At 38.1% G+C, this 20,395-nt stretch overlaps 1 protein-coding gene and 1 long non-coding RNA gene across 4 annotated transcripts; one reads left to right on the top strand and one right to left on the bottom strand.

Moving 5' to 3' along the window:
* Window positions 1-238: 238 nt before the first annotated feature.
* XPA (XPA, DNA damage recognition and repair factor) lies at window positions 239-20,250 on the top strand. 3 transcript variants are annotated; one of them, XR_016510564.1, is made up of 7 exons: window positions 239-443; window positions 6,039-6,149; window positions 7,213-7,318; window positions 9,754-9,919; window positions 11,680-11,797; window positions 14,247-14,489; window positions 20,020-20,080. XR_016510564.1 is itself a non-coding variant. In XM_090274461.1 (6 exons), the coding sequence occupies exons 1-6, from the start codon at window positions 272-274 to the stop codon at window positions 20,166-20,168; spliced, it is 822 nt and encodes a 273-aa protein (XP_090130587.1). In that variant the 5' UTR covers window positions 239-271; the 3' UTR covers window positions 20,169-20,250. The 3 variants fall into 3 exon arrangements, 2 of the variants coding, with proteins under 2 accessions (XP_090130587.1, XP_090130588.1); XM_090274461.1 differs by lacking the exon at window positions 14,247-14,489 and having other exon boundaries at window positions 20,020-20,250; XM_090274462.1 differs by lacking the exons at window positions 239-443; window positions 14,247-14,489 and adding an exon at window positions 2,407-2,544 and having other exon boundaries at window positions 20,020-20,250.
* On the bottom strand, window positions 1,483-6,109 carry LOC150013426 (uncharacterized). The gene is made up of 3 exons (XR_016510565.1): window positions 6,030-6,109; window positions 2,616-2,787; window positions 1,483-1,782 (listed from the first exon to the last, which is right to left on the bottom strand). It is a non-coding gene; the product is annotated as an uncharacterized LOC150013426 (long non-coding RNA).
* Window positions 20,251-20,395: the final 145 nt, after the last annotated feature.

The raw sequence follows: 20,395 nt of genomic DNA, 5'->3' as shown, positions 1-20,395 counted from the left end.
AAGACCATGCAGATGGTAAGTGTAAGAGCTATGCCTTAACCTAGGTCTGACTCCAAAGCCCGTATTCTAAACCACCAAGCGAAACTAGCATTTTAAAGACAACCACCTCCTGACAAAAACGATTTCCATACCCCTTCTTCTCTCAGGCCACAAGCCAGCAGGCACTTCCGGCGCCTGCAGGCACGCAGACTCTGCCCCTCGCCCCTCGCTTCCGCCTGTGCGGTGTGGCCTGCGCGTGCGCACGTTTAGAGACAAGGTTCTCTGATTGGAGATGGCGGCGGCCGACGAAACTTCGCCGGATCCGGCGACTTCCGAACAGCCGGCGGAGCTGTCAGTCTCCATGCGGGCGAGCATCGAGCGGAAGCGGCAGCGGGCGCTGATGCTGCGCCAGGCCCGGCTGGCGGCCCGGCCCTACGCGGCCACGGCTGTTGCAGCTACCGGAGGTTTGGGTCCTGGCGGCGCCTGCCCCTTCCCTCTCCCGGCGGATCCCTAGCGTCAGCGCGCACACCCTCCGCCGTCCCAGGCGGGAATCTGCTCAGGGTCTTGTCGAAGCGAGCTGTCCCAGATCACGGGACGATTCCGCGGGGGAACCCAGGCCTTCTGATCGCAGCCCCAGGCTTTCCTCGCTGCGCCGGGCTGTCTAGCTGTGGTCTTTAGATTGGGAACGCAGCTGCCCCCGCCTTCGGACGGTGCCAGCCAGTGGCCGTCAGCGCCCCCGCTGGCCGTTTCTGTTTTCCCGCAGCCTCCACTGGTACCAGAGGTTGTCCTTGTATAAAGCTTTTAGCCGTGTACCGCCTTTCAATAATCTGCACCTGCTCCCTCATTCATCCTCGAAGGGGGATTGAGTGAACTTTCCGTATCCAGCATAGGGCTTGCTACTGCAGGGCGCTGAAAGGAGCAAACAGACGTTAGCTACCGCCCTCCTGTGTTTCAGATGAGCTAATTTAATTCTCAGAGCTAACCTGGAAAATAATTAGGGCAGGGTTTGGAATCTGTGTTAATGAGGTGGTAATTGAGGACCAGAAAAGATCAGGTTCATCCCAGCAAGTGCACGGGCTAATCAAGCCTAGAACTCATGCCCTCTGACGTGGGGTCAGGTCCCTTCCTTGCCACCAGCTGCCTCTGCTATGCTAGGCACCTCTCACCCTTACGAAGAAAGGCTGTTATTGTTGTCTGGATTTCATCTTCCTCCTTTCCTAGGCCAGCCCTTGGCTGCCTATCTGTGTGTTGTGTGTTTATATGTATGGGCCTATCTGTCTGTTTCATGTAATTCTCCACTGGTCAAGTAATCCTCTTCCCCAGGGTACCTAAAATATAGGTTGGTTGACATGCCGGTCTTCAGGACTACCGCTGTAGCATGAAGTGCATGTATTTCTAAAGCTCCACCCCATACTGTGTGAGTGCGAAGAGACTGGGGCTGGCTTCAGGTCTTTTCTTTATTTCTTTTTTAAATTATTTATTTATTTATTTTAGAGAGTGGAAGGTAAGGAGGAAGAGAGGGAGAGAAACATCGATGCATGAGAGGAGCATTGATCAGTTGCCTCTCTTGTGCCCCAACCAGAAACCAGGCCTGCAACCTAGGCATGTGCCCTGCCCAGGAATGGAACTGTGACCCTTGCCTTTGTGGGTCGTCGCTCAACCCAGTCAGGGCCTGGCTTCATGTCTTAATATTCATACACTGAATCTGCAGTTTCCAGCCACGATTTAATGGTTCTGTTCTCATTCCTTTTGCTTTCTCATGGCTTTCTTTTATTCCTTTTTCAACTGGAGGCATCCTAGAATCTGGACAAAAAGTTGTTAATTTGCATTGATTAACTCATATTCATGGTTCTGCAAAGGTTTCTAGATCTATACAGACAATTCCTGACTTACAGTAGTTTGACTTACGATGGTGTGAAAGTTATACACATTTTATAGAGGCCATGCTTTGAATTTTGATCTTTTCCTGGGCTAGTGGTGTGCAGTATTATATTCTTATGATGCTGGGCAGTGGCAGTGACCCGCAGCCCCCACTTAGCCACATGCGGGTAAACAACCCATACTCTACAGTGTAGTAGTATTCGAGTTATGATATTTTCCATTTATGATGGGTTTATCTGCATGTAACCCCATCACAGGTCCAGGAGCATCTGTACTAAATGGATGTGCAACAGGGGTGCAAAGTAGAGCATTACCTGGTTTTAACTTAAACTTCTGATCATGAAAAGCAAGGTGGAATGAATATTCTTAAGATTTCTTAGGCAGTTACCCAAAAACTAACTGTTGTAGCATTACAAACAAGCTGCTATGCTTCAGGAGTTAGGTAGGTGCTGAGATTTTTATCTTTGTAGTACTTTTATTTCAATATACTGTATGATTTCCATTTTCTGTATGTGCTATGACACGCCTTGAAAAAGACCGAGAAGAACTTGCTTAGAATGTGGTGCTAAGAAGTAGTACTGAGGGCCTGGAGAAACAGCAAGGCTGAGCGGCTGCAATGTGAGAAGGAATCATGGATCCATTGCCTCCTGTACATGCTCCAACCAGGGATTGAACCTGCAACCTGTATGTGTTCCCTGACTGGGAATCAAACCCACAACCTTGTGTACAGACCATGCTTCAAACAACTGACCTACCCAGCCAGGGCCAGCTTCTCCTCTTCTTAATTCTCATTGCACTCATTGTGGTCATTCCAATTATTGGCTGCACTGTTCATGTTCAGTATGTTCTGATCCATTTATCCATTTCTATCCAGTAGATATTCATGAAATGCATAACTATTTGCCCGATTAGAGAGATAAAAAGAGTCTAATGGGGAGAGATAGAGATGAACAGGCCATATAAGAATTCCTGTTAACAATAGAAACAGGCTTATTATAATCTAATCCCTTTATTTACTAGAGGAAGAAATAGAGGCCAGAAAAGGAGAGTGACTTAAGTAAGGTAATACCATTAAATTTGTCTTACAAACATGATTTATAACATATACATTGCTATATAAAATGCACTCATCTGAATTTTTCCTTTGTAAATGCTCATGTAAACACCAAAACGATCAATGTGTAGACACTTCCAGAATCTTAGAAGGTTCCCATTGCCACTTCTTATTCAACCTCCCGCCTTCAGACTGTCCCAACCATTTTGATTACTTGTAGTATATATATATTTTTGAGCTTCATTTAAATGCAATAACAGTGCCTGTCTTCTTTTGCTCAATATAATGTCTGAGAGATTCATCTACATTGTTGCATGTGTTGGTAGTTTGTTCATTATATGTTGAATAGTATTCTTTTGTGTTATTCTACCACAGTTTTTACATTTTTAAAAAATGGATATTTGGGTTATTTGCAGTTAGGGCTGTTATGAAGAAAACCTTTGAGTATGATGTTAGCTATGGGTTTGTCACTTATGGCCTTTATTATGTTAAAGTATGTTCCCATTATCTCCATTTTGTTGAGAGTTTTTTATTGTAAATGGATGCCGGATTTTGTAAAATGCTTTTTCTGCATCTATTAATGTGATCATATGATTTTTATCCTTTATTCTGTTTATGAGGTGTGTCATTACAGATATTTAATCAACCTTGCATCCCACTGATAAATCCCACTTTATCACAGTGTACGATCTTTAAATGTGTTGCTGAATTTGGTTTGCTAATATTTAGTTGAGGATTTTTGCATCTATGTTCATCAGGGATATTCTATAAGTTGCTTTTTTTTGTAGTGTCTTTGTCTGGTTTTGTATTAGGGTAATGCTGAACTTTTAAAATGAGTTTGGAAGCCTTTGTTCTTCAATTTTTTTGGAGTAGTTTGAAAGGATAGGTATGTGTTCTTCTTTGAATGTTGGTAAAATTCACCTGTGACGTCATCTGGTTCAGCACTCTTGTTTGTTATGAGTTTCTTGATTATTGATTTGATTTTGTTGGCAGTTATTGGTGTGTTCACATTTTCTGTTTCTTTCTGATTCAGCCTTGCAAGATTGTATGTTTCTAGGAATTTATCCAGTTCTTCCAGGTTGTCCAGTTTGTTGGTGTATAATTGTTTGTAGTATTTTCCTTATAACCCTTTGTATTTCTATGGTATCAGTTGTTACTTCTCTTTTATTTCTGATTTTATTTATTTAGGACCTTTTTTCAAAATTCTCCAGTCTGGCTAAAGGTTTATGAGTTTTATCTTTTCAAAGAACCAGCTCTTGCTTTCATTGATCTTTTCTATTGTCTTTTTAGACTTTTTATTTCCACTGATATTATTTCCTTTTTTCTGCTCATTTTGGACTTTGTTCTTTTTTAGTTCCTTTACGTGTAAAGTGGGATTGTTAATTTGATTTTTTTGTTTGTTTCTTGATGTAGGCATGTACTGCTATTACTCTCTCTCTTAGAACTGCTTTGGTTGTGTCCCATAGGTTTTTGGGATGTTGTGTTTTTATTTTTGTTTGTCTCAAGTTATCTTTTAATTTCTCCCTTGATCTCATTGGTAACCCATTCATTGTTTAGTAAGTAGCATGTTATTTAGCCTCAGTGTGTTTGTGTTTTTTAGTCTTCTTCTTGTAATTTATTTCTAGTTTTATACCATTGTAATCAGAGATGTTTGGTATGATTTCAATCTTTTAAATTTATTGAGACTTGTTTTGTGGTCTAATGTAGTCTATCCCAGACAGTGTTCTGGGTGCACTTGAGAAGAATGTATATTCTGCTGCTTGTGGGTGAAATGTCCTGAAAATATCAATTAAGTCTGTCTGGTCTAATGTGCCACTTAAGGCCACCGTTTCCTTGTTGGGTATTCTGGTGGGAGTGTAGTGATATTTTATTATGGTTTTAAATTGTTTTTTTTCCCAGTGACTGATGACGATGATGATGGCTTTTTCATGTGCTTACTGGCTATTTGGATATCCTCATTTGTGAAGTCCCTATTCAGGGCTTTTGCCTTTTTTTTTCTTTTTAAGTTGGGTTATTTGTCTTTTATTGATTTATAGGATTTTATTGCATATTTTGGATGTGAGGCCACTGTCAGGTATACATATTGCAAAAAGCTTCTTCCAGTTTGCATCCTGTCTTTTAACTCATAAAGGTCTTTTGATGAATAGAAACTCTTAATTTAATCAAACCTTATGGCTAGTACATTTTGTGTTATGTTTAAGAATTTTTTGGCTACCTCAAGCTTATGAAGTTTTGTTTTCTTCTAGAAGCTTTATTTTACCTTTCACATTAAAGATTATAATGCATTTAAACAATTTTTATGTATATTGTATGAGATAGGGTTAAAATTCATTTATAGAAAAGACCTCTCCCCCAACCCCTTACTGTTTTGTAGTGGCACCTTTGGTATAAGTCCCAGTGCCATTTATTGAAAAGATTATTTTTTTCCCTACTGAATTGCCTTGGAGCCTTTGCCATAAATTAAATGACCAAATACGTGTATGTCTGTTTCAGGGCTCTCTTTCCTATTTTATTAGTCTCTTTGTTTGTCTTCGTGTCAGTATCAAACTGTCTTAATTACTGAAGCTTTATAGTAAATCTTTACATTTGGTAGTGTAAATCCTCCATTTTTAGAGTCAGCTTGTCAGCTCCTACCCCAACCTCCCACCCCCACCCCCACCCCTGCTGGGGTTTTGACTGGGATCACATTGAATCGATAGGTTTGGTGAGAATCAAGATCTTTACAGTATTGAGGCTTCCAATTCATACACGGTCTATTTCTCCACTTATTTAGGTCTTTAATTTCTCTTAATGGTGTTTCCGTGTAGAGTTTTTACACATCTCTTCCTAGGTGTTATTTTTAAATTCTAATTGTAGATTCCTGTGGATATTCTATATACATAATCACAGCATTTGTTGATAAAGACTGTTTTACTTCTTTCCAACTTTTATGCCAATTTTGTTTTCTTGTCCTATTGTACTAGCTGGGACCTTTATTTAGTATCATGTTGAATAGGAGTGGTAATAGTAGACATTCCTTGTCTTTTTGATATATATTAAATTTAAGGAAAGTTTCTGCTTATGCACAAGGTAACATATGGGCTTACCACTCTTACTTTTGACCACTTTTACTTACTTTTTGTAGGCGTGGCTAATGTAAAAGCAGCCCCAAAGATAATTGACACAGGAGGAGGCTTCATTCTGGAAGAGGAAGAAGAAAATGAACATACAGTTGGAAAAGTTGTTCATGAGCCAGGTAAAATGTATTTTCAGAAAATAGGTATCTAGGTTGGTCATTTTGAGTAACATGCATAAGTCTTTGCAAATTGATGTTTAAATAAGTTAGTCAATGAGCAGGTTAGCTTTAAAAGAGTAAGAAAGCTTGTCAGTTTTGCTAGTAGGTTAAATATTAAACAGATTTGGCAGTGACTAATATAACTTGTGTTTTGTGTACAGTAAGTCCTCACTTAACACTGTTGATAGGTTCTCTGACTTTAAGCAAAGCGAGGTAAACAAAACCAGTTTTATGGTATGCTAATTGATATAAACAACAGTTAAGTTTCTCTGGCATTTCATCAATGTTACAATGAAATGACATTGAACGAAATGTTATTTGAGGACCTGCTGTACTTAGGGTTGACACTGTTGTTTTAGAAAGGGCAGAGACAGCCAATATATTGACTGATAGAATAAGTACTCAAAATTACCTTGATAGGCTGAAATGAGAGGCTAGGACCCAAGAGATAAAATTGAGGACATTCTTTTATGTTTGAAGGGAAAAAAGTAGTTTACAAAGTATAAGATAGGGAAACCTGGCATAAAAGAGACTGTAACTGTATTATCTAAGGTTAAAGTTTTGGTGAATCTCTTATATATAGCCATATATGTCCTTTTGGTGAGGATATTTTCACACCCTTTGAAAAAGTTAAAGTTTTATTTGATCATAAGTTTGATACCCAATGGTATAACGTAACAGCTTAAAAAAACTATTTCAGTTTTTGCTGCAGCAACAGAAATGTTATGTGTTTATCAAAGTAGGGAGTAGTCCTGTTCTATTCTATGTGTCTGTACTTTTGTTTTCAGAAGCTTAGACTTGAGCTTGGATAACGACCCCTAGGTATTTGAAGTTATTAAAAGTATCTGGCTTTACCTAGAGTAGTTTTTGTGCTAGGTGTTGAGGATATATTGCTAAATACAAGAAGTTTGCAGTCTAGTGGTTGAGACAGATGAAGAGGAAGCAATTTTCTCTGTTGGTAGAGGAAAATGTGTTGTTCTAGTCACACAAAAAAGGAAACTTAAAGAATTAATCTTTTTTTTAGGACCCGTTATGGAATTTGATTATGCAATATGTGAAGAATGTAATAGAGAATTTATGGATTCTTATCTTATGAACCACTTTGATTTGCCAACTTGTGATAACTGCAGGTAATTTATTTCAGACAATGTTCTCAATTGCTAAAGTTTAATGCTTGCATACAGGCTTAGGGTAAAACAATTCAATCCATTTGAATTTAATATTCTTTTCATAATTATGATTATTTGGGGAGTTTGCTAACATTTCTATGGTTTCCGTTTTGCCAAAGAAATACGGGAAACCTGTGCTTATCAAAGTTATGACATGTCACGTAGATGGGAGTGCCCCAGACCCTGCCATAGACAGCGTTTTTTCCTTACTGCTGGCCTGGGGGGCTTTCACCATCCTCCGCAGCAAGTTCCTGACCCTCCTTCAGGATCCTGTTCCTTTCTTGTCTCAGTGGACGCTGACGCCTTGGTCAGAGGACTAGGGCTGTAATGAGAGGGGAGTAAAACCTCTCCAGCTGCTCCCCCAGTGCTTCCAGAACACCTCTTTCCCTTCATTCGTTTGCTCTCCTAAACAGCCAGGGAAGAGGATAGATGAGGAAAATGACATTCTTCTGTCATTCTTTTTCTTCTTCTCTTAGTCTTTATGCTCTTTTTATATTAACCGAGAATAGTCTGTCTTATTTCACATGGTTCTCCTGTTCTCTACTGTTTCCCTCATTCATGTCTTTCACACCTTAAGATCCTATATTGGAATCTTTCTTAGCTCTCTTATCTGTCCCCTATTCTCACTTCTTATACGTATGGCCCTAGATCAGCTCCTCACCTGCCTGGAGGACCTGTCTTTTCAGCATCACTGCTGACTTTTGCTGAGTAGAAACCTTGGAAGATAGATAGAATGGAGATGTTTCTGGTTGCGTGATCACATGGGTGACTGGAAATGTCCTGGCATCCACTGGGATTATAAATTATAAACTCTATTCCCATTGACACACGGTGTCATTGATGCACACAGTGGTTAAGGTCCACAGTATTATCACTCTCCTTAAAGTGTAGATAGATTTTGGAAACTGAATTAGCACATATAATCTTGTTTCCATGAGAAAATGAAAGCAACTGATGTATCAGTTTAAAAAAAGTTGTGTGGTCGCCTAAAAAATATACATACTTTCAAATTTAAACATAATTAGGAACACTGTCCTCCATTCTGTTTCCTTTCAACATCTTCCAAGATTATAATTTTAGTGGTGTAGTTTACCTGGCCCCTCCTTTAGCTGATACTTTCAAATTATTTAATCTAAAGGTATTTCCAATTTCAGCCTCCCGTCCCTGCACTGTGGCTCCTCTCCAGGGTTCATTACTTCAGTAAAGGCCAGCTTCGTTCGCTGGCTGCTTCTCTGCTATCCCATGTTGAATTCCAAATTCCTTTGTTTCTGTGTTCAAACCATATGTTCATCCTCCCTCCCACCATTACCTTAGACTAGGCCACCATCAGCTCTTGCGGGACCACTGCAGTAGTGATCTTTTAACTGGTGCCCCCCCCCCCCCTTTGCACTGTTAGTCTCTTCTCTGTATAGCATTTTACTCAAAACTCTCCGATGGTTTCTAATCCATTTCTGAATAGAATTGTCTTCACTGATTACAAGGCCACTGCTGATCTTTGACTTGGTCTTTCATCACTCTTCGCAATCACCCACTTGAAGCATTGTAGCCACAACGGCCCCCTGCTGTCCCGCTGCAAAGCACTTTCCTGTCCTAGAGCCTTTGCATTTGCTCTTCTGTCTGCTAGGAATGTTCTTTCTCTAGCTATTCAGAAGGTCCTCTGATGTCTTAAGGGCCCTGTTCAGATGTCCCCTTATCAATGACTTCCTCAGATTCCCCAGTCAATCTGAAAATTTCTATTCCTCTACCCTCTTATCTTCCTTCATAGGACTTTTATTTGTCCTTATGTTTGCTTATTGACTGTCTTTGCCTTTACTAGAATGTAAATTTCATGAAAACAAGGCTTTTAAAAAATTCTTTGCTGTATTCCTTATGCCTCAAACAATGGTTGACATGTAGATAGAGAACAAATGAATGAGAAGAACTATGTAATTGACTGTCTTCATTTTTACCTTGACTTTGAAAAGCTCAGAGCACCTGGAAACTTAACTGTGTTGGGGCAGTTGGACCTTGCATACTTCTTATATCCTGCCCATCCTGACTTTATGCTTTAATTTATACTTTCTTACTTATAGAACCTTAGTTCTCATTTATATTTGTTGTACTCTTATGAGTCATTTCAAATCCTTTATGGAGAAGAGGGACTTTAAATAAGTAGAAAAAAAATTCTTAACATGTTCAATAACATGGATTTGCTGCTAATATAACTTCTCAGAGCACGTAAAAGATAGAGTATTTTTCTGTTAGAATTTTTATGCTGCTAATTTGACCATGAGGACTGCAGGAAAAAGTATTTTATATGTTCCTTTTGGCATTCATACCCTGAGGTTTTTGGGCTATTTGAAAACTTTTTTTATTTTAAATAACTAACTTATATAGTGAACTTAATTTGTTTTCAGAGATGCTGATGAAAAACACAAACTTATAACTAAAACAGAAGCAAAACAAGAATACCTTCTGAAAGACTGTGATTTAGAAAAAAGAGAACCACCTCTTAAATTTATTGTGAAGAAGAATCCTCATCATTCACAATGGGGTGATATGAAACTCTACTTAAAATTACAGGTCTCTAATAAGTTATATTCAGTCATTTTATTACCCTGGGATAGGTGAAGTTTTAACAATAAACTAGTTCTAATTAGTTTAGTTTTTCCTCATAGAGAGTTGAAAATATCTTTGGCATTTTGTTGCTTTGCATGTGAATCACAGACATTCATAATGACAATAACACGTTTTCTTATTTTGCTTTTGGTGCAGCACTTTGGAGCAAATGTATTACTGTTGAGTAGTGTTACGAGTACTACAGTTGGGAAACTAAAGCTTGGAGTAAGAGACCCTGTTTTCCTGCCCCCCACCCCCCCTGAAAATCTTTTAAAAATTCAGGAATTTCACAGACACCTAAATTCTAACTCCATCTGGAAAATACTCACCTGAAACCCTATCAGGTGTCCATGTAACTCTGGTGTGTCCCAGAGCAGGTCTTCTCAACTCCTCTTGCTGCTGTTGTATCACAGGTGTGCTAAGATATTTAATAGTCTCAGCACCTGGGGCTGCTATGGTGTCCACACTGGGGGCCTGCAGTCACAAGTGACCTCCTGTGTCTACCCCAGAATGGTACAGATACTGTAATATTTTTCTTGTGCAATTACCTGAAAAATATTGGGAGGCATTGCTTTAGAGCAGTTTGACCTGGAATTTACTACAAAATTCGAGTGTCTTTTAAATAAAATTAAGAAGTCACGTGTAAAACCAAACATACACTGAATTTCATTAAACATAAAACACTATCGTTTAGAAGATTCACCATTATCTTATGTGCCATTTGAAATGAAAGTGTGCTCACTAAACTGATCCAGTGCTTCCTTACCCCTTGCTGCTTTTATTTTATACTTACTGAAATAGTGCCATTAAACTTACTATACTTTTTTGCTGTGTTTCATGGTTAAGGTATTCCTTTACATTGAGTGCAATTCTTCTGAACCACTTTGACTCAGAACTGTTAAAGTCCTGTTAAGCACATTGGTGATGCATCATTTTCAGAGGGTTAAATTGTAGAAAATGTGATGTTTTAGAACTAATGAAGTAAGAGTATATTATTTTATTATGGTAAGAAAAAATTTGAGTTTGGCTATACTGATTGATGTTTTAGTCCCCTTAACATATTGTGAGAGATATCCTGAGCATAATTCTTAGTGTGTATATTCTCTTAAATAAAAATTTTGTAAAGAGTAAAGATATATAATTCAAAGTTTTTAAACTAGAATGAAGACTTTTTAGGTAATTCAGTTACCAGAGTTTTAAAAAAATGCATATTCTAAAGATCAGAAGTTAGTCAAGTAGATGGAAACTATTATTGATTGAGGAGGAGAAGAGTAGTAATGATTGATTTCCTGTGGTGGGAGATTTTTGGAGATAACCTCATACTTAATCTGATGTGACTAATAATAATGTACATTTTTGGGAGTGAGCTTGCCACAGCTCATCAGACCCACTGACTTAGCCGTACTTACAAGGTATGTTGATTCAAGTGAAAAAGCCGAGTGAGTCAGAGAAACAATTACAGTCAGAGGACTACTTTTCTATTTACAAGTATAATCAAAGTCAGCATTCATTTGCTGAGGGTCTCATGGGTTTAGGTAGAGATATTAATAGAGTTGTTTCTTACCAATATTTAAAATATTTAAAATATTTTAAATTGTGAATAAGTATTTATAAAATTGTACTTGAGTTAGATCATTCTTTTGTGCTTATGGATTTAATAATTGTAACTTCATAATTTACAGCTCTGAATTCCAAGTAATTTAAATATGGATTCTGTGTTATAGATTGTGAAGAGGGCTCTTGAAGTTTGGGGCAGTCAGGAAGCATTAGAAGAAGCGAAGGAAGTTCGACAGAAAAACCGAGAAAAAATGAAACAGAAGAAGTTTGATAAAAAAGTGAAAGGCAAGTGGCTAAATTTATATCATAAAGTACTATGTTTACTGCTTTGCAAAAAAGCCTTTAGCTAAGTTCTTCCTGTTTAAAGGTGTAATGTCAACAGTAGATTGGAACATGTTTTGTGATATATACATTGAAGAAAAAAGACTTAAAGTTTGCCTTCAGTAGGCTGGTGTTTGAGGCTCTGAGTCCAAACCTCATAGTACTGCAATTCTAAAGTGCATAAGCCCTCATCTTAATGTGAATATTGTTTTTAGATAGGATCAGGCATGTATCTGGTCAAAGATTTGGCATCAGCTCAGTCTTAAATACGACCAATAGGGTTATAAAGAGCAAAGATATCCAACAGCAATCCTCTCTAATTGCTTCAAATGAAAAAAATCATGGCTAAGTCTTAACATCTAATTTAGCAGCTATAAGGAACCTTTAATGTCAGCTAGTCTTATCGCTTTATTTTATATATGAATAAATAACTCAGGTAGAGTGACCTGTTACATAATTATTAGTGTTGGGACTGGAGCCCTCTTTCAGAACTGAAAGTCTGCATTGGTACACTCATTCCTCTGTCCATACACCTGTCTGTCCCCAGGACTATCCATTCTGTTGTCCCTCTACCTCTGTTTGTCCATGCACATGTGCATAAGTCTTCATCCCTTCCTCCTCCCTCTCTCCATCCATTCATCCATGAGTCCAATAATTAATGCCTCATCTATGTTCCAGGCACTGTGTTAACATAAATGCTGGAGTCACAGTTTCTCAGCAGAGAAAGACCAGTAAACAGGTGCTGTGATAGTGATGAACACAGGGAGCCGCAAGGAAACAGAGAGCACTTTTGCTGGATCACAGAATCCCTAAAAGGTCTAAAAAGTAGGCATGTTCTTCACACAGTATTTGTAGAGTCCCTGTGTGGTATAGTGTGTATAGATTGTATTTTATGTGTATACAGGATAGTACACTTACTGAATTGATCCATTTGAAATGAATCTCTTAGCCATAGTAATTGATTTTGCTTGTTTTTAGAATTTAGAAGAGGTTTAGGAGGGTGAATGAAGATAGCTCAGATGTCTTAAAAACAAAGAAAAAACCCAAAAAACCCAACAATGTAAGCTGCTATGTTTTGTCTTCTTGTGAGGGGACCCCACCCCCCATTTTCATTACAGGAGTAATTAATTTGCAGTGCAGAAAAGTTAGATAACTACAAAGAACTATCCTGTGATTTTCCTACCCTGAGGCAACATTTAGTAACATTTTAATCTGTTTTTCCAGTTCTTTTCAATGCATAAACACTTGAAAGATATTTTTATAAAAATGGAAGCACTGTTGGACATTTATGAAGTTTATAACAAGTTTATCAGTGCAAAATAACTCCATTATAAACATCCTTATGTACATTTATATAGAGATTATTGTTAACTTAAAATGTCAATTCCAGAATCAGAGGGAATGGTAAGCATACATTTATGGCTTCATAGAGAAGTTTCCTATAGCAAACTGCCTTATAAGTATTTCACTGAAGAATCTTCCCCAAATGAGCCCCTGCTGTACCTCGGTCTTCAAAAATACCTGCAAGGACTAATTGAGAGGATTTGGAAAGACTTCTTTTGATCTTTTCTATGTTCTGCCCCAGCCCTTTCTTGCTTCCAACATCAAGGAGAGCCTTGAAGGATAAAGTAACAAAAGGCATCTTAAGGACATATTTATAAACCAATTACATATTAGCCTAGGGTTTTTGTTAACCCCAGTTACCTGAATCTCTCCTCAATTCTTCTCTCTCCGCTGCCTCCTTAAATCCCTTTCCTGATGGTATTTTCATGCAGACAATAATGTACGGATAAAGGAATTAGAAAGTTGTACTGCAAGGTGATGAAATATTTTAAAAGGAGGGCTTTTGTTCTCAGATACTGTTTCTGTAGTTTGGTCAAGATGTCGTCTAAGATTGACTAAATTTTTATAATTTGACTAACAATAAAAGCTTATGGCATCTGTGTCATTTTATCATGCTTTTTTCCTATAAAAATTCTATTAAGGTAATATAATTTAAACATTAGTATGACTAGAACATTTCTTTTAAGCTGTACACAATTTTCATAGGTATTTTAAAATATATATAAACTCAAATATAACTGGCTGTTTTTCTCTTATATTAAATTGCTTTTAAACACCAGATAAACTTACTATGGATATTCCTGATCCTTGAAAGAGTTTGAATCTGTCCTGAATTTTTTGTTAGATCTCTTAGGCCTAGTTTCTTTAATTCAGTTCATTTCTTGTTTGAAAGAAGCATGTCTCTTGAGGAAATTTTTCCAAGTCCCTACAAATCTTAAGAATGTTGTTTCTCTTTTGCATATGAAAACCTAAGTTCTGTCTATTGTGTGAACATTACACCATTGTCTTTAATGTGCAGAGGTCAGTGTGATGCCTCCTTTAATTGTGGCTTCTTGCTGGTTTGCTTTAGAGGTCGGTGGATATGTTCCTGTCCTCCCGACTAGGCCACAAAGGGCTGGGAGTGGAGTAGACACGGTAGAGATTAGAAACAAGGAGCTTACCATGCAGTTTGCTCAGAAGGCTCAGAACAGAGAGGAATAGAAGCAAGTCTAAAAGCTTTTTAGTTGAAAAAAAATTGGAACCTGGTTTTCTCTTGGTCTTCTGATCACGATCCACAAAGAAGCTGACACAAAGTTTACTTCTTTATGGAAAGGTAAGAGATTACATTTACCTGCTTTTAGAATATGATCTGCTTTAGTAGTTTGAGAAAGAATTGATCTTACTACAGAAGAAAATTAAAAGTATAACTAGTATTATATATGTAAATATAGATAAGGTGAAAGACAAGGAAGAATTTTGTCAGCAAATTCAAATTGTTGTAGAGCTTGGATCCGTGGAGGCTGGAGTAGAAATGATGGCGTCGCTGCTCCTCGGTTTAAGTGGGTTTCAAAAAATGCAGCATGTATTGGCCTTGATATTGGATGCAAATACACAGAACATTCTGGGTTTGCATGCCTCCTTTCCACAAATAAGGCGGAGAGGAGGCTTTTCCTTAAGGTCATACTCAGCTTTCTCCTATTTAGTACTGGTAGAGCTTAGCCTTCTAAAAAAAGATTAATTCTTCACTGTTTGTTACTACGTATTTTCCCCCCAAAAGAGGTGGGTAAGAAAATTCCATTTGGAGGTCCCTTTTAAGTTTGTGGACGGTTTACATGTTGGGCCTGTGGTCATATATAATTATGATTGTTTTCAGGCTCCTCTCAGGAGGGTGTGAGGACCCAATTCCGTTACTCTGCTCCAGTTTATGGAGGACAGAATGATGCTAATGTGTTTTGTCATTTCCTGGTGGCTTTTTTCTCTAGTTAACAAGGGGCACCCTATGTGAAAACTTCCTGCCGTCCCATCAAGTATTCAAAAGCATCTGGTCTCCCTCAGCTGGTTCTCATGCAAGTTTACCTCACAGGTAGCATTCAGCTTCTTTGAATACAGGCTGCCTCCTTTGCAAAATTAAGATATTAAGCCAAATAAAATGCCTTTTTTTAGAGTGGTAGAACATAAATTTTTCATTGAAACAAGGACTTAAGGGAAAACTTATTTGGGTAAAAAAATATAAGCCGTCCCTGAAGATAAAAGTACAAGGACTGAACATATTATGCCATTTAATACATTTCCAGGTGAGGTAGCCAGTTCACAGCTTCCTGTGTTGTGAAATGCTAAGCCAGTGGGACTGAGGCCGTGACATGGTAACCCAGTTGTTTTCCAGCTCCGGTAGGCTTTCAGTGGTGCTAGGCCTGTCACCTCCAAGGCTTCCTCAGCTCCAGTCCTGTCGGCTCTTTCCCTACCCTTCCCAAGTCTCGGACCTTTCTGCCTCTTCCCATCTTCAGCAGTAGGTAATCCCACTCCACTTTCCGAAGTTTTAAGGTGCTTAAATTAGGTAATGTGAAAAGCGTAGTAATCTTGAAACAAATTTTTATTTCACCTGATTTTGAGTTTGCCATATGGAATTTTTTCTCTGTCATTCACACATATACACATCTATTTTGCTGAACTATTTAAGAGTTACTTAGACACTGTGATTCTTACTTAATACATCAACCTGTTGTCTCCTAAAAACAAGGGCATTTTTCTGCATAACTAAAAAACAATGATCACACCCAATAAGTTTAACATTAATATCTAGTACTATATAGCTCTTCCCAGTTGTTCCAATATCTTGACCAGCTTTTTAGTTGTTGGAGCCAGGGGCCTTTCAAGGATGGTGCGTTACTATAATCTTAGTTCTTAAGCCTTTTTATCTTTCATGATATTGACATTTTTTAATTTAAAAGAGTTGACAACTTTATTTTTACCTTGCACAATACAAATAAAATTGCTTTTTTCCCTACTACTCCTCTCCCAAACTGTTCTTTGGTAGAAAGGGGGAGGGAGCCTTCCCATCCTCCTGCTGTTGGAAAACACCCACATCCCAGCACCACCGTCTCCTTGGGAAGTAGAACAGTGAATAAACTGGTAGAAAGAGGCTCCCTCTCAAGAGTTCAGGCCACCTGTTTTGTGGAATGTCCCTCATTTGATTTTATTCGCAGCTTGCTTCCTCATAATTAGATTGGGTTCGGACAGTTTTGGTAGGAACGCTCCCTAGGTGATGTGCCCTGGAGTGTGTCAGTCACACCGGGAGACGCATACCAGTTTCCCTCTAAGAGTGATAGTTTGATTGCTTGGTTAAGGCAGTGTCCAGACTTCTTCGTTGTGAACCAGGTACTCTTTTCCCTGTGGTGGCTTCTGACACTGTGTGCACAAGTTTTACTCGGTGGTTTTAGTACACAGGGATGATTTTTGCCTAAGTCAATTATTACGTACTACTAGGGTGGATATAAATGCCAATTTTCTATTTGTTATTCTTTCTATAATTTTAGTATTTGGCTTCTTTTGGAAAGAAGAACATTTCAGTAGCATTTGGATTCATAGATTCTTATTCTCAAATCAAGCCAGCTCCTATCTTTTTTTTTTTATTTATGAATAATTTCAAACTTACATAAAATTGCAAGAATAGTACAGATTTACCTATTGTTAACACTATGCCATTTACTTCGTCATTTGTGTTCTCTACCCATACAATTTTTTCCCCTGTAACCTCTTTAAAAAGATTTTATTTTTAGAGAAGGGAAGAGAGGGAGAAAAACATCAATATGTGGTTGCCTCTCATGTGCCCCCAAACTGGGGACCTGGCCCACAACCCAGGCATGTGCCCTGACCTGGAACTGAACCGGCGACCCTTTGGTTCTCAGACCAGCACTCAGTCTACTGAGCCACACCAGCCAGGGCTCCTCTGTGCCCTTTAAAAGTAGGTTTTTACCCTTTACCCCTAAGTACTACAGTATTTCCTAAGAATAGGAATGGTCTCTTACAAAATCAAAGTATAATGTTGATATTTTTATCTCATCTGTCATCCATGTGCTAGTTTTATTAGCTGACCCAATTATGCAATTATGTTCTGTGATTTTTTTCTTCTAGTACAGGATTCAGTCTAAGATCAGGTGTTGGCTTTAGGTACCATGTCTTTCTAAATTTCTTTATTCTAGACTATTTCCATAGCATTTGTCTTTTATGACAGTGACATTTTTGAAAACGTCTCTTCCATTCCCCTGCCCGACTTTTTAGAAGTAATGTTTTTCATTTGGGGCTTTTCTGATTTGTCCTGATGGTTAGATTCAGATTATGCATTTCAGGGATATCACATAAATGATGTATCTTTCTCAGGGCATCACATCTGAAGGCATATGATGCCCATCTGTTCTCAATGGTGATATTAATATTTACTTCTGACTTGATAAGGAAAAAAAAACGTTGTAAGATCTTGCAAGTATCATGCTTCTCCTGAACGTGTCCCCTAGAATTTAGCATCCATCCATCGATGGTTCTTGCCTGAACCAATCTTTAAGTATGATGGTTGCAAAAATTTTCTACCTTTAGCACTCCCTCTGCATTTAACCAGTGAGAAGCCAGCATTCAACAGCATCCTTCTCCGATTTGTTTATTATTGGCATGGATTCATTAATTCCTCTTCTTCTCAATGTTATTGATTCATTTCTGTCCTTAATTTGGTGCTCAAATTGTCTCAGATTTGGGTCAATAGGAATATCTTAGATTAGCTCCTGTGTCCTTTTGATGAGTCTTCCCCATTCCTTGAGCACTCCTTTCTGCTTTCTACACAGAACACATGTATATTTATTATACTTTTATGTTTGCCCCCATATATATATGAATTGAAACCTTGAGTTCACACTGATGAACTCCATTCAAAACTTTAGGGTTTATTCTGTATTTCTCCCTTATTTCTAACTTCCGTCTCTGATAGTGAGAAACCTGGTTCCCATTATCCATACTACAGTCAGTTGATTAATTTCCCATCACTGTTGTTGCCTTCTCTATAGGGAGAGCCTCTTTACATTCCATGGGCTCCCCTACTTTACCACAGATGCCTGCTTTACTTGTTCCACTTAGAAATGGCTTTAGGACTGGATTGTTCAAGAGGAAAACAAGGGCAAGAAAAGGACAAACATCAGTTTTTAGTATTTCTTACTTTCTAACACATTTTCCCAGAAATACCTAAATACTAAAGATATAACCAATTATGACTAGTAAGCTAGATTTTTGAGTATTCTTTTAGTGCTAATCATTTTCTTCTCTCTCTTAAGTTCACATAATTCTCAAATTAGCCTGAGGTTAGTTTAGCAATGATTGGGATGCAGTTAGATTTTGAGAGATAGTTCCTCAGTGGGGCAGTGAAGGACAAGTGACCAGGATACTTTCAGGACCAGGCCGAAAAAGTAGGTATTGGAGCTCAAACAGGAGACATCTTCCTGTCATCTGAAAACATGAGACACCTGTGCAGTTCTGGTTAGTATATCAATTCATTTATTTATAAACTGTCCTAAGGTAAAATAAAATAATAAAAGGAAATAGGGCATTTTGGATGTCTAGAAAAATTAGGGTTCTTCAGAATATGAGAAGATATAGGAATGAAGATTAGAGTTTGGATGAACATGGATTTCCCTAATTTATAAACTATCTTGAGGTGTGCACGTTGAAGCTTGAAAATTGTATCAGATAGACTGTTTTCCTACTGGAGGTGTGAAAAGGCAGCATAGCTTTGTAGTTAAGAGCATGGACCTCTGCCACCAACTAGCTGTTTGACCTGCTGCACAAGTTATCCAACTTCTCTGTGCCTTAGTTTCCTCATCTATAAAATTGGGATAATAGTTGTATTTATTTCAAAGGATTGTGAGGATTAAATGTATTTATGAAGTGCTTAGAGCAGTGCCTGGTACATAGCCCTGTTTGTTTGTCCTCGTGATGTAATAAAGGCTGAAAATACAAAATTTCAGGGATTATTTTGGTATTACTTCTCACACATCTAAAATGGAGTAAAAGAATGTGGGATTCCTTGGTGTATATTGATTTTAATTGATATAAAAGATAAAATACTCTCCCTTAAATTGTGCTTTTGTCAAAGGCAGTTCTGGGCTTGATGGATCATTGGTCAGAATAGAAAAATTGTAAACAATTACTGCTGCTTTTTGTTCATTCAACTAGAAACTGAGAACTTACTAGCTTGTTAATTCCCAGGTGGAAAAAGTTGTAAACAGTGGAACAAATGAGCTGGATTTACACGCTGTCTTTGCTCAGTTTCCGTACATGCAAAAAAAATGAAATAAAATAAAAACTCTTATGGTTCTTTCTAGCTTTTAATAGTTTATGATTTTTATGTTCAGATTATACTTTGCAATAATTATTAGCAGCCCCTCTCCTAAAATATGCTCATTTTGTAGGATGAAGAATTTATAATAGATTAGTTGCATGACCAGTTTTTCTAAGGTGAACCATTAGCATAGTGGCAGACTTCTTGAATTTCTAATTTTCTTGCAAAGCTTGATATGCCTCTTAAAGAGGTAGCTGCCAACTCATGTGGAACTTATAATGCTCCTGTCCTCGGTCGTCCCGGCTGACTCCCCTTTCCTGCTGTGGCATCACGCCTTCCATAGTCAGCTTTTGAACAATTTCTGTTCTTTTAGTAATCTTGTCCTTTTGCTCTCTCTCTAACCCACATACTCCCATTTCTGTATAGTCAGTTTTTATTTGTTGGAGTTAAGGTAAACCATATTTGGTTTAAACACACACACATGCACACACCTGATGGATTTCAGCTGAGTAGCACCACTGAAAAGAATTTTTCTTCCCTTTAGAATTACGGCGAGCAGTAAGAAGCAGTGTATGGAAGAGGGAAGTGATTACTCACCAACATGAGTATGGACCAGAAGAAAACCTAGAAGATGACATGTACCGGAAGATTTGCACTGTGTGTGGCCATGAACTGACCTATGAGAAAATGTGATTTTTAGCTAAGTACTCTAGATGCTTAAGAAAAGGTCTTGTTCAGAATTCACCAGTCTTTATAAATGAATGAAACTCTTTTATCAATGCTTCAGTAATAAGTATGTATGTTATGGCTTAAGAGTACATTTCATTTATGTTCAGATCTAGTTGTGGGCAAAATAGTGGGTCTGTGGTTGTTTTTTTCCTGGAACAGGGATGGGAGCTGAGTGGTACAGTAGGTTCAAA

The sequence above is a fragment of the Furipterus horrens genome, unplaced genomic scaffold (genome assembly GCF_987537825.1).
Source record: "Furipterus horrens unplaced genomic scaffold, mFurHor1.1.pri manual_scaffold_4, whole genome shotgun sequence".
NCBI classification, from domain to species: Eukaryota; Metazoa; Chordata; class Mammalia; order Chiroptera; family Furipteridae; genus Furipterus; species Furipterus horrens.
This window is presented reverse-complemented; position numbering and strand designations above follow the sequence as displayed.

Bases quoted from the DNA above. Each gene is read 5' to 3' on its own strand.
- XPA (XM_090274461.1), top strand. From the start codon at position 272: ATGGCGGCGGCCGACGAAACTTCGCCGGATCCGGCGACTTCCGAACAG. The intron at 7,319-9,753 runs GTAATTTATTTC...ATTTGTTTTCAG, and splicing joins CCAACTTGTGATAACTGCAG to AGATGCTGATGAAAAACACA. The intron at 9,920-11,679 runs GTCTCTAATAAG...TCTGTGTTATAG, and splicing joins AACTCTACTTAAAATTACAG to ATTGTGAAGAGGGCTCTTGA.